The sequence below is a fragment of the Vigna unguiculata genome, chromosome 5 (assembly GCF_004118075.2).
Source record: "Vigna unguiculata cultivar IT97K-499-35 chromosome 5, ASM411807v1, whole genome shotgun sequence".
Classification (NCBI taxonomy): Eukaryota; Viridiplantae; Streptophyta; class Magnoliopsida; order Fabales; family Fabaceae; genus Vigna; species Vigna unguiculata.
In genome coordinates, this window is record NC_040283.1 from 9525663 (window position 1) to 9539665 (window position 14003).

Below are 14003 nucleotides of genomic sequence, written 5' to 3' on the forward strand. Positions count from 1 at the left end.
TTAAATTTTTGAGAAAAATACACAGACGTCAACATGAATGTATTAATGTGATAGTGCATGAATTATGAAATGACCAAAAACAAGAGAGAGTGTTAGATGGGTGAAGCTAGAGTCAAAGTAAAGCGCGTGAACCCAAGTAACCTTAAGTAACGCTGCATATAGCATGACCCTACTTTCACAACGCCATTTTTGTTTTGCCTTACATCACAAGCTCCACTACTTGGAAAAAATGGGAAAAGTATTGAAGACTGAAAAGTATTAATATATATTTATTTTATTAATGTTAATGTTATTTTCATTTTAATAAACATAGGTAAAAAGTATTGAAGATTGAAAAGGTGTTTAATTATTTCACTCATTAACATATTTATTTTTATAAAATAGTAATTATGTTATTAAAGTGTATAGTTTTATTTAGTATTTAAATAATTTATTTATATTTTTTTAATTGTAAAATGTAACTAAAAGTAAAATTAGAAAGTCGCTTTATATATTATTGTAGATATAGACGTAAACTCATTTAGAAATATGTCTAGGAATTCGATTTCTTTGTTTTCTCAAACAAATTTTTAACTATCAATTTAGAATTTCTACCCAAAAATCTATGAACGGATCTAGAAATCCAAATAAGCCAGTGATTTTTCAATTATTTTAATGTTTCTTTTTTATAAAGCATAATTATTTAAACATATATCTTTTAATAAATAGTTATTTGACAAATAATTCTGATAAGATATTTACCAGTTTTACACAAAAACCTCAAACTATTTTTTTTTATTTCTAATTATTAGAAAAGAAAACATAATAAAAAAATTTATTGTTGAGTCTTTCAACAAACAATACAATTCTACATATCACAATATATCAATTATTTAAAAATAGAAAGTACGATAATGATTTCTCAAAATTATGTTGGGCAATAAAATACTCGATTTGTATATTTTTCACTTCTCAATTTCAGTAATATTTTAACTTCTAACTCATCATTACCACATAATTTTTTCTACAATTTGTCTCAATATCATAAATTCATTGTTTCATACAGGTGATTGGTTATTTTGAAATAGATATAAATTATTATTGTAAAAGGATTTTTTGTGTGACAATATTAAACTATTCAATCCTGCATACTATGACACTACGAAGCACTGTTTGCCTATATTATTCTAACTTTTCCTGCAAAGTTTAGCTCTGTAACAACTGTCCTATTTAATTTCCAAAATATTGAAATCTGATAAACATAATTATAAATTTAGTACTTTTTAGGCATCGCTCTCGAAACTTCTTCACAATTTTGCTTTTAGAAAATAAAATTTAAATTATTTTTTGTCTTGACTTCTAAAAAATGTAAAATTATTTAGATATCGAAGTATTTATGATATTTCTTTGTAATGTTATTAAGTTAATATATAAAATAAAATTATATTTATTAAAAATAAAATAAAATATATCATAAGAAAATGAGAGAATAAAAGTTGATAAATATAAAAAGAAAACATAAATAGATAATTTTATAAAAAATTTATAAAAATAACGATCAACTTTTAAAAATAATAATTATATTTTAAAAGGTAAAATTAGAATTTTGAAACACAAAAGGAAGGAATCTTCTTGTTATAAATAATTTCTTTAATAACATATAACCGTGTAAAAGTCGTGGTAATATTAAATACATGATAATGTATTGATAAAAAACTATTTAATTAATGTTTCAAAGAAAGTAAAGAAATGAGTATATCCAATTTAAAAATATATTTATTTAATGGATATTTCTTGCAACACACCTCTAAGCAAAAAAAATTATAAAATATTTTGTTTACTTAAATGCATATTTACAAATTATATATTCACAAGTATATCTAATTACAAATAATTTATTTTCCATTTTTATCGAATCATCATCACATAGGATCTAAAACAACACCAACTCCTAAGATTCACTTTGTTATCTTACAACAAATTTTGAGTCCCCTTCACATATGCTTTTCAACGACCACCCTCACACTTTTGATCATGCAAGACGACACAAATGACAAGAATATCCATGTGAATCAAGCGTTTGTACATTGCCCCGAGTGTTTTCAACCCTATACAATAAAATCCATGTTCTCTTCTTCATCATGTTCATGCATTCTGACGATGAAGTTTTGTTGTTACTGTTGTTAATGAATGTGACAGGCTCCAGCTTGATAATATCAAAGTAAATTAAACAAGCACCGCACGAGAGATTCAACTGATTTTTTTTCTTAGATTTAAATATATTTTTATCCCTTAATTTTGAATGAAAAGTAGAATTAGTCTTTCCTTAAAACTTTAGCCTAATTTTAGTTCATTAACTTATGTTGCAACCAAAATCGTGACAGTACTGTATACATTGGTATAAGTTTGCACTCATTTAAGTCTGCATCTTGTCTAAATCCACACTTGGAAAGAAAAAATTTTCGGATCAAATTTCGAATGACTTTTTCATTGACTTCGTATTGGCAAGCAATACCTCGCATGGAATGCGGTTTAGATTGCTCCAACAAAGCAACAATCTCCAAGCGCTAATAATCATCCAGACTTAGACTTTGACCTTTGCACTTTGTGTACCGTTAATCTTTCACAACGATGTAAATTCTTTTTTCAATAAATATAGGGTTTATTATATTATTCATCATATTCCATAATTATATGACACATAATATTCTTATTATATAATTATATAATTATATAATTCTTAATATCCCACAAGTCTGTATCTTAGTTAATTCTTCATCAAATTCTTGAAATCAAATTGTAAATATAGGTGAGTGTATATTGTATATAGACAAATAACAAAGATTAGGAAGGAAAACTTTTTCCAACATACCTTTAATGAACAAATTGTAAAATATTTTTGTTTACTTAAATACATATGTAGAAATTATATATTCATAAGTATATTTAATTACAAATAACTTATTTCCCAATTTTACAAAACCACACATACATAAGATTTAGATAGGGGTGGCAAAACGGACAAGCTTAGTTATTTTGGCTCAGCCTGTTCTTGACTCACCAAAACGGGCCAGAAGAATGGTTCGTCACCAAAAAATGAGCTAAAAAATGTAACTTATCCCGCTAGAGGGTGGTCGACGACTGACGAGCTACCCTGCCACTTTTCTTTTTAATTTTTTTAAAATTTTATTTATAAAATTTATTTGTATATTCTTATAAATATTTAAAATATATTTAATCATATATTTTTTTAAGTGATTAATTAATATTTTTAATTGATAAATTAAAATAATTATTATATTTATATACTTTTATTATAATTAATAGTTGAAACTTAATTCGTAATGATTTAAATTATAATATAATTATATATTTAAATTTTTAAAAAATTTAATATAAAAAATTTAATCTTTTTAATTATGTTTAATTTTAAAATAAATAAATAAATAAATAAACGGATTAGGAGGCATGCTAGTTGCCAATTTTATCAAACTACTTTATTTTTATTAGCAGACGCATTTATGTGCTCCTACTTTTTAATCTTCATAGAAATTTGAATTAAGATAAAAAAAATAGAATTAATTTTTAAAATAGTTAAATATAAAATTTTGAAAAATAAAATATATACACAAAAGAAATTTTTTAAATAACTATTAAAGATAAAAAGAGATTTTTGGAATAACATTAAAAATAAATTATTTATAAAATAATATATGTACAAAGAGTTGATAAGGTCTTTATATATTATTGTTATAGATACTTATATATTTATAATATAATTATTTTTTTAATATTTGATAATAAAAAAATTTATATATTTTTATTTAAATACTTAAAATATCATATTTTTTTGTTGTAGCTTTTATTTTATTTAAAAGAAAATATTTGATTAATATTCAAAATAATAAAAAATAAATACAGACACAAATAGGAGTATTCTCATTTTTCATTAAAAATAAAGAGAAAATAAAAGTTCCACGTCCATTAATGATATCCCTAGTTTATATATATAGACGAATAGAAGAAAAAATTATTCCTAACGTACCTTTAATCCAACAAAATTTAAAATACATGTCTTCAAATTATAGCCAAACTCACTTTATAAATATCAAGTGAAAATAATGCAAGTTCATAAATATATTTTTCCAAAAACTTTATGTTCCCATTTTTACCAAATCACCCGCACATAGGATCTAAAACAGCACCGACTCCTAAGATTCAGTTGTTTGTCTTATAAAAGATTATGAGTCCCATAATCTATGTTTTTCAAAGAGCAACCTCATGCAAGACGACACAATTGAAAAGAATATCCATGTGAATCAAGCGGTGATACTGTTTGCGTGGTCTGTTTTCAACCCTATAAATAAAAAGATTCGTGTTCTCTGATTCATGTTCATGCACCATTAATAATGTAAACTTTGACGAGGAAGTTTTGTTGTTACTGTTGTTCACGGATGTGACAGGTTCAAACTTGATAATATCAAAGTAAATTAAACTAGCACCGCTCGCTCGAGAGATTCACGTGATTTTTTTTTTTTTCTTTAATCCTAAAAATCCAAATCTAACCATCTCAAGTGAAACACAACCCAAGCGAAGAAGCTTTAACAAAATGTACTAAAAAGCAAAAATGAACAAAGTTGAAGGATATAGATTTTTATCTCAAGTGAAAGAATTTACACAAACAAAAGGACTCAGTTGCAAAAGCAGTTTAAAGCCATTAATAAAAGTAAATTCCCTAGAAGGACATGTCAAAGGGACAATTGAAGCAATTTAGACATATAGGCTGAATGAAATCTGAAGTTTATTGAGGATTGGGAGGACGGCTATTGGCAGCAGAGACCCTTGAGCCCCATTCAAGCAATTCTTTGCTGGTGTCATCCTTGTGAACAATCACCTCAATGAAGCATAAGGAATCTTTCTTGGGTCCTGTGGCCGTGGCAATTGCTTCAACTAGCTCCTCTTCACAGAACACCTGAAATGAACCATGCATCAATCAATACAACATATTCAACACTCCATCTTGCATCAATGGAGTTTGAGGATTATGTCAAGAAACTCACCTTGGCAGTCCAGCATTTCCCCTGACCGTTGTGGATTGCATCAACTAACCCTGTGTAATTCCAGTTCTTAATCACATTGTACGGTCCATCGTGAATTTCAACTTCAATGGTGTATCCACCGTTGTTTATCAGAAAGATGATGGTCTTTTGCCCGCTCCGCAGCATTGTTGATACATCTTGGGCAGTCACCTGCAAAACAATTTAAAAGCAAAGTTAAAACATCATACTTCAGTTTGAGAATGCAATTTCAGTGAAGATTTACAGAAGTAGTTATTGCTAAATATACCTGAAAGCTTCCATCACCAATGAAGGCAATTACTCGCTTCTCAGGAACAGCCTGAGCATAACCAAGAGTTGCACCAACAGACCACCCAATTGAGCCATATTGCATTTGGAACTCATACCTGTCAACCAAATTTTTATTAACACTACAAACACTACAAGCAAGATGATAATTAAACACAACAAATTCATTCTATCAGATTCTTCGCTTACCCACATCCCTTGGGCAATTTCAGCTTTTGGCAGTTAAACCAGGAGTCCCCTGTCTCTGCAATCACAGCAGTTTCACCAGACAGCATATTTTGTATATGTTGGAACAGAACATTAACCCTGAGAGGTTCTTTTGGTGCTGCCTTCAAAGGATGTCCTTCAGGGACAAATATCCTGTGGTAATTTTCATATGCAGTATTGTTGTGCTTGAGGCGCTTAGCGAGTCCCTTGAGGAAATCCTTCATGAGCACACACCCAAATGCAGGCCCATTTGCGATCACAACCCGATCGGGCTGTACAATGATGGCCTTCTCCTTCTTGAGAAGAAGGGAATATCCCACAGAGCTGTAGTCGTTAAAAATGGGACCAGCAAACAAGTATGCATCGGCAGACTCCACAATCTCAGCACAGAAGGCAGTGCTCACAGCACCCCAATAAGTTCCAATGAAATGAGGATGGTGCTCTGGAACCTGCCCTTTAGCTGATGGCATTACAGCAAGCGCATAACCACAAGCATCAGCCAGTTCAACAAAGGCTTCACCTGCTGTTGCCACCCTCAGTTTAGGACCCCCCACCAGCACTGGTTTCACTGCCTTGTTAAGGAACTCTGCAGCTGCCTCCACTGCTGCCTCCAGCCCCAACTTGTTACTCAATCTACAAGCCAAACAAAAACAATACTAACATAAGCAGCTAATCGCCAATGTTTCCAATGAAGAACAAATCAACAAATAAAAAATGGCTTACCTGGGAGACAATGAAAAAGGAACTGGATCACGACTGAATGTGGGGTGAGGAATCCCAGGCAAATTACAACTAATGCTTATATACACAGGCTTGCTTTCCTTCAGTGCAGTTGAGATTGCTGTATCAATCAACTCGTGAGCATCTTCCAAGTTATTCACCACAGCCTATCGTCAAACAAAGCCACATTAACGCATTTACCATAAAATAAAGAAAAACAAACACAACCAAAATTAAACAAAAGCACACTAAGTTCAACTCTGGATAAACCTATCAATTGGATAACCTTCTAAAGAGGAAAATAAATTGAGCTCAAATCAACCTACATTTTTTCAAAAACAGATTTTAACTTGTCAACTTAAATTTAACTCAAGGAAAATGTCAGTTCATTTTATCTTCTCATTTTCAATTTGTAAAAGTAATAATAAAAAAAAAAATGTCTCTGTTGTACTTCTTTAATTACCCCTGTATTGTCTTCTAATTAAGAGTCTCATGCCAGGGATTTCTCAAAGTCCACGCTCTGGTTGAGTAGATAAAACTGATGATCATCAGTGCATAAACTATTATTCATATTTTTGTTTTTAACTTCATGACACATCCACACTAACAAAAAATGATGAAAAAAAAAAAAGTGTGTGTGCGTGAGAGAGAGAGAAAGGGAGAGAGTTGGAACCTGGAAGCAAGTAATGGTCTGAAAGCACCTCAACTCTTGGCTGAAATCGGGCAAACCGATGGTGTGGTGGAGGATCCGACTCGTACCATAGTCGTTGGAGTTGGGCCCACCAACGACGCAAATCAGCGGCAAGTTCTCGCTGTACGCTCCGGCGATCGCGTTGAGCACGCTGAGCCCGCCAACGGTGAACGTGACAACGCAAGCGCCGACACCTCGAGCACGGGCGTAGCCATCGGCAGCGTACCCGGCGTTGAGCTCGTTGCAGCAGCCGACGACGTTGAGCGCGGGCTCAGCGATGAGGTGGTCGAGCAGAGTGAGGTTGAAGTCGCCGGGAACGGAGAAAACATCGGTGACACCGACTTCAACGAGGCGGCGCGCGAGGTGGCCGCCGAGAGTGGAGTCTCCGCAGCCGTTGATGACGGCGGAAGGAACACAGGGCTGTATGGCAGCGCTGTTGGTCTGATTGCACGATACGATGTCGTTGCAGGGAGGCTTGACAACGTCCAATGAACCTATCTTGGTGTCCATGGCTTGGACTTGAGGCTTTCAGTGAGAAGTTGAGAGGAAGTAATGGAGAAGGTGTGAGACTTGTGAATGGTTATGGTTTTTGGTTGGAAAGAGATCTAAAAGGTGATTGGAGAGTTTTTTTTAGTGTTGTATGAATGAGAAGAGTGTGGAAATGAGAAGAAGGTTATATAGTAGTAGTTCGTGCGGGTTGGTGGTAAGTGGTAATCGCAAAGGGAAAGACAATGGGAGATAACATACCAGGGGCGGTTTACCGTTTCCATTTTGGTTCTCTGTCTTCAGTGTTCTTTTTTCTGAAAAAACACTGTCAATAACAATGCTTATTTTTCTGATGGAGTGGACCCATCTGCTATCATCATTTACCTTTCTGGGAGGTGAAATAAAAAAGTGTGATTTTGTAAATTAATTGAAAGAAATTAAAAAGTGAAAAACTTTACCAATAAAATATTGAGAAATAAGACTTCATGTTATGCCATACCATACCAATTAATACTAACTATTTTTTTACCCGGTTAACATTTATTAGATTTTAATGAATTTCATTTGTTATTAATGACTTTTTTTCTTTTTAAGTTTAGAAACGAGACGGTATTGTAAAAACGTTTTGAGATTGTGCAACACGAAACATGAAAGATTATTTAAAATGCAGCTTAAAATCAATCTACATTAAATGAAAATGTTAATCAAATATGTAATTATTGTCCAAAATTTGAAGGTGGTGAGATAGATATGCCTCTCAACCCTAGACATTAAAAAACTTTCCGACACCCCTTTTATATAAGAACTATGGACACAAATGTTTCATATTGTCCTCTCACAATGTCAAGATTGGTGATGCAAAGTGTGTTTGGTTTCGCCAAAACTGGAAATCAACTGAAAAATGGAATTGAACTTGGCATGTGTTTGGTCTTGTTGATGTCATAGTCCAAAAATTGAGTTGAAAATGTGAAAAGTAGAGTTGATAATGTAAAAATCTATTGTATCTTTTATAATAAAAATAAATTGGAAATTATAGTTATTTGTGTGGATGATTGAACACATATTTGGATTGATCGACGTGTAACATTACTATTTTGCTTTGTTTTCTTCATTCACACTGTTCTAGAATCCAGAAAGTTCAAAGAGAAAACAAGTTTTGTATCCACGAGCTCGCAAATGGAAAAGAACGTCTAAAATGATTGCGAAGATTTCGCTTTTTCCTAAACAAATAAAACATTGGACCACAAAACCAGAAGGAAAACCGTAACCGGTATTACTACTATGGTGGTCATTGGTCAGGTCAACGGCGCAATGGAGAACGCGTGGTCATTTTATGAAACTTCCTTAGGTGTCACTACTAAGTGCAATTCAAAACAAAATCTTGATCCACTGTAATAATTAAAATTATTGAAAATATAATAATTTAAAAAAAGTAATACCCCACACGAGAACTATATTTTAAACATAACTAGAAAATTATTTATGTTAATAGAAGAACAACATACTATACGAAGAAATAAAAAAAAAAATCTATTTTGGTGAAAATATCATCTTTGACAGAAGAAAAGGAAGCATAATAACTTGGCACTAAAAGGAATCGCTGAGTTGGCAAAGTCTTTGTCCATCTAAGAAGTTTCTGTCGTTAGAAACAAGAAAATATAATTAACTCAATTTAAAATATTAATGTTAGTTTTGATTATAAAAGATGAAGAAAATGTAGATATATTTGAAAAGAGAAAAAGTGACAATAATCCATTGGATTGAGGAGGTGAAGAACCAGTGGCTGGAAACTGAATCTAACAAAGGTCACGCAGGGTTTGAACTTTGAACCAACTTGGAAATAATTAATTAATTAATTAATTAATGGAGTCGAAGGCATGTGCGTGTGTGGTGTGTGTGAATCATGTTCGTTGATTCGTGGTGAATCTCACACATGATTGCGGTGAGATTCGAAGTAGCAACGTTGGGCGTGCATGATGGTGGACGATGAGTCATTAGCATCGCTCTCAAAAATTTTATTTAATCTTCACCGTCACTCTCACAAGTGTCACAAAAAGGAACCAACATAAAGTGAATTATTGAGTACGATGAATATAATTCCATCAACTATTTGTACTATGTAATATAATATAATATTATGATATTCAACTAGTACACTAGTAAATGGGTGGTGTTCTTCTATCTAACTTTATTTTCATTTTAAAAATTTAAATACTTTTTTAAGGAATGATATTTTAACAAAGAAAATTTTAATAAACTTCGACAATCCATTGTCCTTTTCCTGATTAAAGTGAAAAACTTAAAAAAATAAAAATAAAATAAAACTGCATTCATTTCTTTAATATTATATTTAAGTTTTAATAGGAATACTATTATATAATTGTAACCTTTAATATTGAAATTTAATATTCAACCGTATATTAGTTTTTTATATTTAAGATAATAATTGAGAGTTTTAAAAGATTTTTTTTTCCAAAGTCACTCATCTACATGGGTACACTGTGGGCCTGAGCTCAAAAGACAATAAGCATCGACAAGTTTTGAGAAAAAATATTTTCATTTCTCTGATCCAAGTCATCACTTTATTTTCGAGACATTGTCTCCTATTAGTCATGGTCAAAAAATGATCTAAATGTGGGCTGTCAAAGGGGTAATTTGGTCTGGTCTGGTCTCGCTCGATTTACTGTAGATTAATCACTCAGTAAATCAATTCAATTCAATTTATTTATTAGTGAGTTAAAAGAATTTAAATTCGATTTGATTTATTACGGGTTGGTGAGTTAAACAAGTTGGCTCACAGATTCACTTAATTAAAAAAAATACATTTTTTTAATTTTTTTAGTCAAAACTAAATAATTATTCTAATTAAAATCTAAATAAACTTTAATATAATCTAAATACAAACCAAAATCACAAAAATACAAATTATTTATGTGTTAAGTAAAAAAACAATCTAACATGATCCAAGTGTAAAACCTAACTTAAGAAAAAAATTGTGTAATCATTTATTTGCACCAATCCAGGTCATCACGGGTTCAATCTGGATGAGCTAAGTTCTAGGTAGGCCGAATAAAAAATCAACCCATATTGAAATTTGTAAAAAAATTTCAACCCAACCTAAATTCGTAATGAGCTGAATTGACTCGTGAATTTCAATTCATTTTGACTAATTTATCCAAATGCTTCAATTACATGTATGGGTGTGAATATACATTTTTCTTTGGACGAATTTAGAGTGTTGCAGGTTTTGAATATTGCGTCAACGCAACTCTATCCTAAGAGTTGGGCCATTCTACAAGTGTTCCATCTAATATGCGACTTGCACTTGAATCGATCATCTAAATCTACATTTTTATAGCACTCAGTCGATCAAATTAATTGAGTGGGTATCCTTATCAACCAACCAACAACTTCCTTGTTTGAGCCATATACCTCCTTTTATAAGAATTTTAATGGTGAAATTTGTTAAGGCTTGATACCTCCTTTTGGTCCCAATATTTATAACAATTGTTCAAAGTTTTATGTCAATTATTTTTACTCAATATAATCTGAATACTTATTAAAAAAAAATAATGTGGTCTCTTCCGTTACATCAACATTAAATCAATGAAGGATGAAAACTTGATAAAGTAATATAGACATTATTTTCTCTTGCAGAAATAAAAATGTATCAATTTGAAGCACTTAGAGTTTAGAAGGTTGTGGTAGAGTTGCGAGGATGTTGGTCTCTTTCATGACCGACTAAATTTTTTGATATCTAATTCTTTGCATTCTTGTGGTGGATGAACAAGGATAATAGACTTGTAGACATACTGGATAATACTATTTAATATAATACCAAAAGTTTACAAAATTAAACTATATTCTTAAATCTATTTCTAGATTTTTTTGAAATTATTTTTAATTTATCAAATATTGAAAGCATTAAATATAATGTAGAATTCAATAACTAACCACTTACTCATGATAATCTTTTAAGATGATATTTATATAATTATACATAATACAATAATTAAAAACACACACAACATCAACAAAACTAAAAAGTATTTAAATAATACATTATAAATGATTTAAAGTTAATTAGCATTTTTTTAGAGGAAAGAAAAATTGAGGAAAAACAAAAACTATTTATTTAAAGTTAAATAGCATGCAACGTTATAACGATATAAGAAAAACTACTTTTAACTGGGGTTAATTTTGGAGTTATTGACATTTTTAACTTCATTCACTACAATAAAATATTTCATTAGTAATCAATTTTAGTGACTGTTGAAAGTCTCACATCGACTAAAGATAAGACAAATTCATAATATATAAGTGAGGTGCAAACCTCACCTTACAAGCCGGTTTTGTAGGGTTGAGTTAGTCTTAAAACTCATTTCTAACATGGTATCATAGCCAAATTAGAGTTTATCCTAACGAACTTTCTTGGACATTATGTTCCATCCGCTATCAGGCCGTTAATGGACCACTCATTTCTATACCCACGCACGAGATGAATATGCCTCGGCTTAGGGAGTGTGTTGGAAGTTCCACATCGACGAGATGAATAACCAATAATTTTTATTTTTTAAATTAGTTTTTAAATTGTTCACTGTAGTGACTAATAACTTTTGGTCACTAAAATTTGTTACTAATGAAACAATTTCTTTCAATGATTAAGGGTGTTACTCATGATTAACCTTTCCCCTATAAAAACAAAGGTCACAAAAGGATTATTTGTACCTTATATAACCCCTAGAAAAGTGGAACTAACCTATGGTGTTGTAAGCTTTGTTGCTTCTTTACTGTTTGAAACCCATACTACTTACCAATAGTTTTAAAAACCGCTACTACATGTCAGTGGTTTTAAACCTCTACAACATAAGTGATTATTTTTTGTGTTGTACTTGGGTTCAAACCTCATTAATTTTATTTATTGTATTTTTTTAATGCAAATAAATCATGCAACTCATGAAAAGTAGTAAAAAGCAAATATTCTAAAATTTGATATTTTATTTCTAGTTGAATATAACATCCATAAAAGGATCAAACAATAAAGTTTACAACTTCAAGGTAAAATAATGTAAATAGTAAAGTCTAAAAGTTAAAACTTGTGAAATATTACAATATCTTTGTTCTTAATTATAAAAGTACACATAATGAAAGCTCAAATAACATTCTTCAATTATGAATTTTGATGTTCATCATTTGATGGGTGATGTGTCTGACGAGTAGTGGACTTGACTTTTCTTCTTTCTTTTTCTTATTTTTCCCACATTGTGTACTTGTCTAGGCGAGGTCATGATCAAAGTGAGGGATCAATGTGTGTGGGGTTTTTAGTCATACAATTTTTTTATTTGGATTTAAAATTGATAATCTCACATTCAATAATGGCTAAGGGAGATAAAAACATTCGATTAATATTCAAAGCACTACTCCAATTAAGTCTCGAGAATTCAAAGAACTCTACATGTGTGCTTACTCTTGAATGGTATTGTTACGTTCATAATCGCTTTAATTAGTACACCAATTACTCCATTTCACCTTAATTGAAACATAACAATTGTAGAAACTGCGAACACGTGAAGCAACTGTGAATACGTGAAACAATTGTGAAGCAACCACGAATAATCAAACCTGCAACATAAAAGCCCTTGATCAGGCAAAGTAGATGGTCTTAGACGCACCACGTATTTGGGAAAATGTAGCACCTGAGACTAAATATCTTCACAAAGACAAACATCAAAGAGGGGCGAAGTGAGAAATTAACGCTTTAATGAGTACACCAATTACTCAATTTCAACTTAATTGAAACATAACAATTGTAGAAACTACGAACACGTGAAGTAACTGTGAATACGTGAAACAATTGTGAAGCAACCACGAATAATCAAACCTGCAACATAAAAGCCCTTGATCAGGCAAAGTAGATGGTCTTAGATGCACCACATATTTGGAAAAATGTAGCACCTGAGACTAAATATCTTCACAAAGACAAACATCAAAGAAGGGTGAAGTGAGAAATTAACATCTTTGAAAACCTAACGAAAGTAAAGGAAAACCATTATCAATTAGAAGTTAAGATTGACATATAAAGATTCAAAGAGGAAAATGAAGAGAAATCTAAAGCTTCCATAGACAAAAAAAAAGGAAAATGTTTTTACTAAAATTGAAAGATGAAGATTTGAAGTCACGTGAAAAGGAGAAAGAAGTAGTCTAACTTTTTAACATTGAAAAATGATAATAGCTAGAGCTATCAAAACGGGTAATTTGACCCGACTTGGCTCGACCCACCACGGGTTGATCACTTAGTGAGTCAGCTCAACCCGTTTCACTTATTAACGAGCCAAAAAAAGTTGAACCCGATTCGACCCAACCCACCACGGGTTGGTGGGTTAAACGGGTTGGCTCACAGGCTCACTTAATTAAAAAAAATATAATTTTTTTGTTTTTTTCAGTCAAAACTAAATTATAATTCTAATTAAAATATAAATAAACTTCAATACAATCCAAATACAAACTAAAATTATAAAAAATACAAATTATCTATGTGTTGGCTAAAAAAACAA

At 31.1% G+C, this 14003-nt stretch overlaps 1 protein-coding gene across 1 annotated transcript; it reads right to left on the reverse strand.

The window, feature by feature from the left end:
- Positions 1-4607: 4607 nt before the first annotated feature.
- LOC114185083 (pyruvate decarboxylase 2) lies at positions 4608-7701 on the reverse strand. The gene is made up of 6 exons (XM_028072584.1): positions 6946-7701; positions 6276-6439; positions 5535-6185; positions 5326-5443; positions 5040-5228; positions 4608-4951 (listed from the first exon to the last, which is right to left on the reverse strand). The coding sequence occupies exons 1-6, from the start codon at positions 7471-7473 to the stop codon at positions 4781-4783; spliced, it is 1821 nt and encodes a 606-aa protein (XP_027928385.1). The 5' UTR covers positions 7474-7701; the 3' UTR covers positions 4608-4780.
- Positions 7702-14003: the final 6302 nt, after the last annotated feature.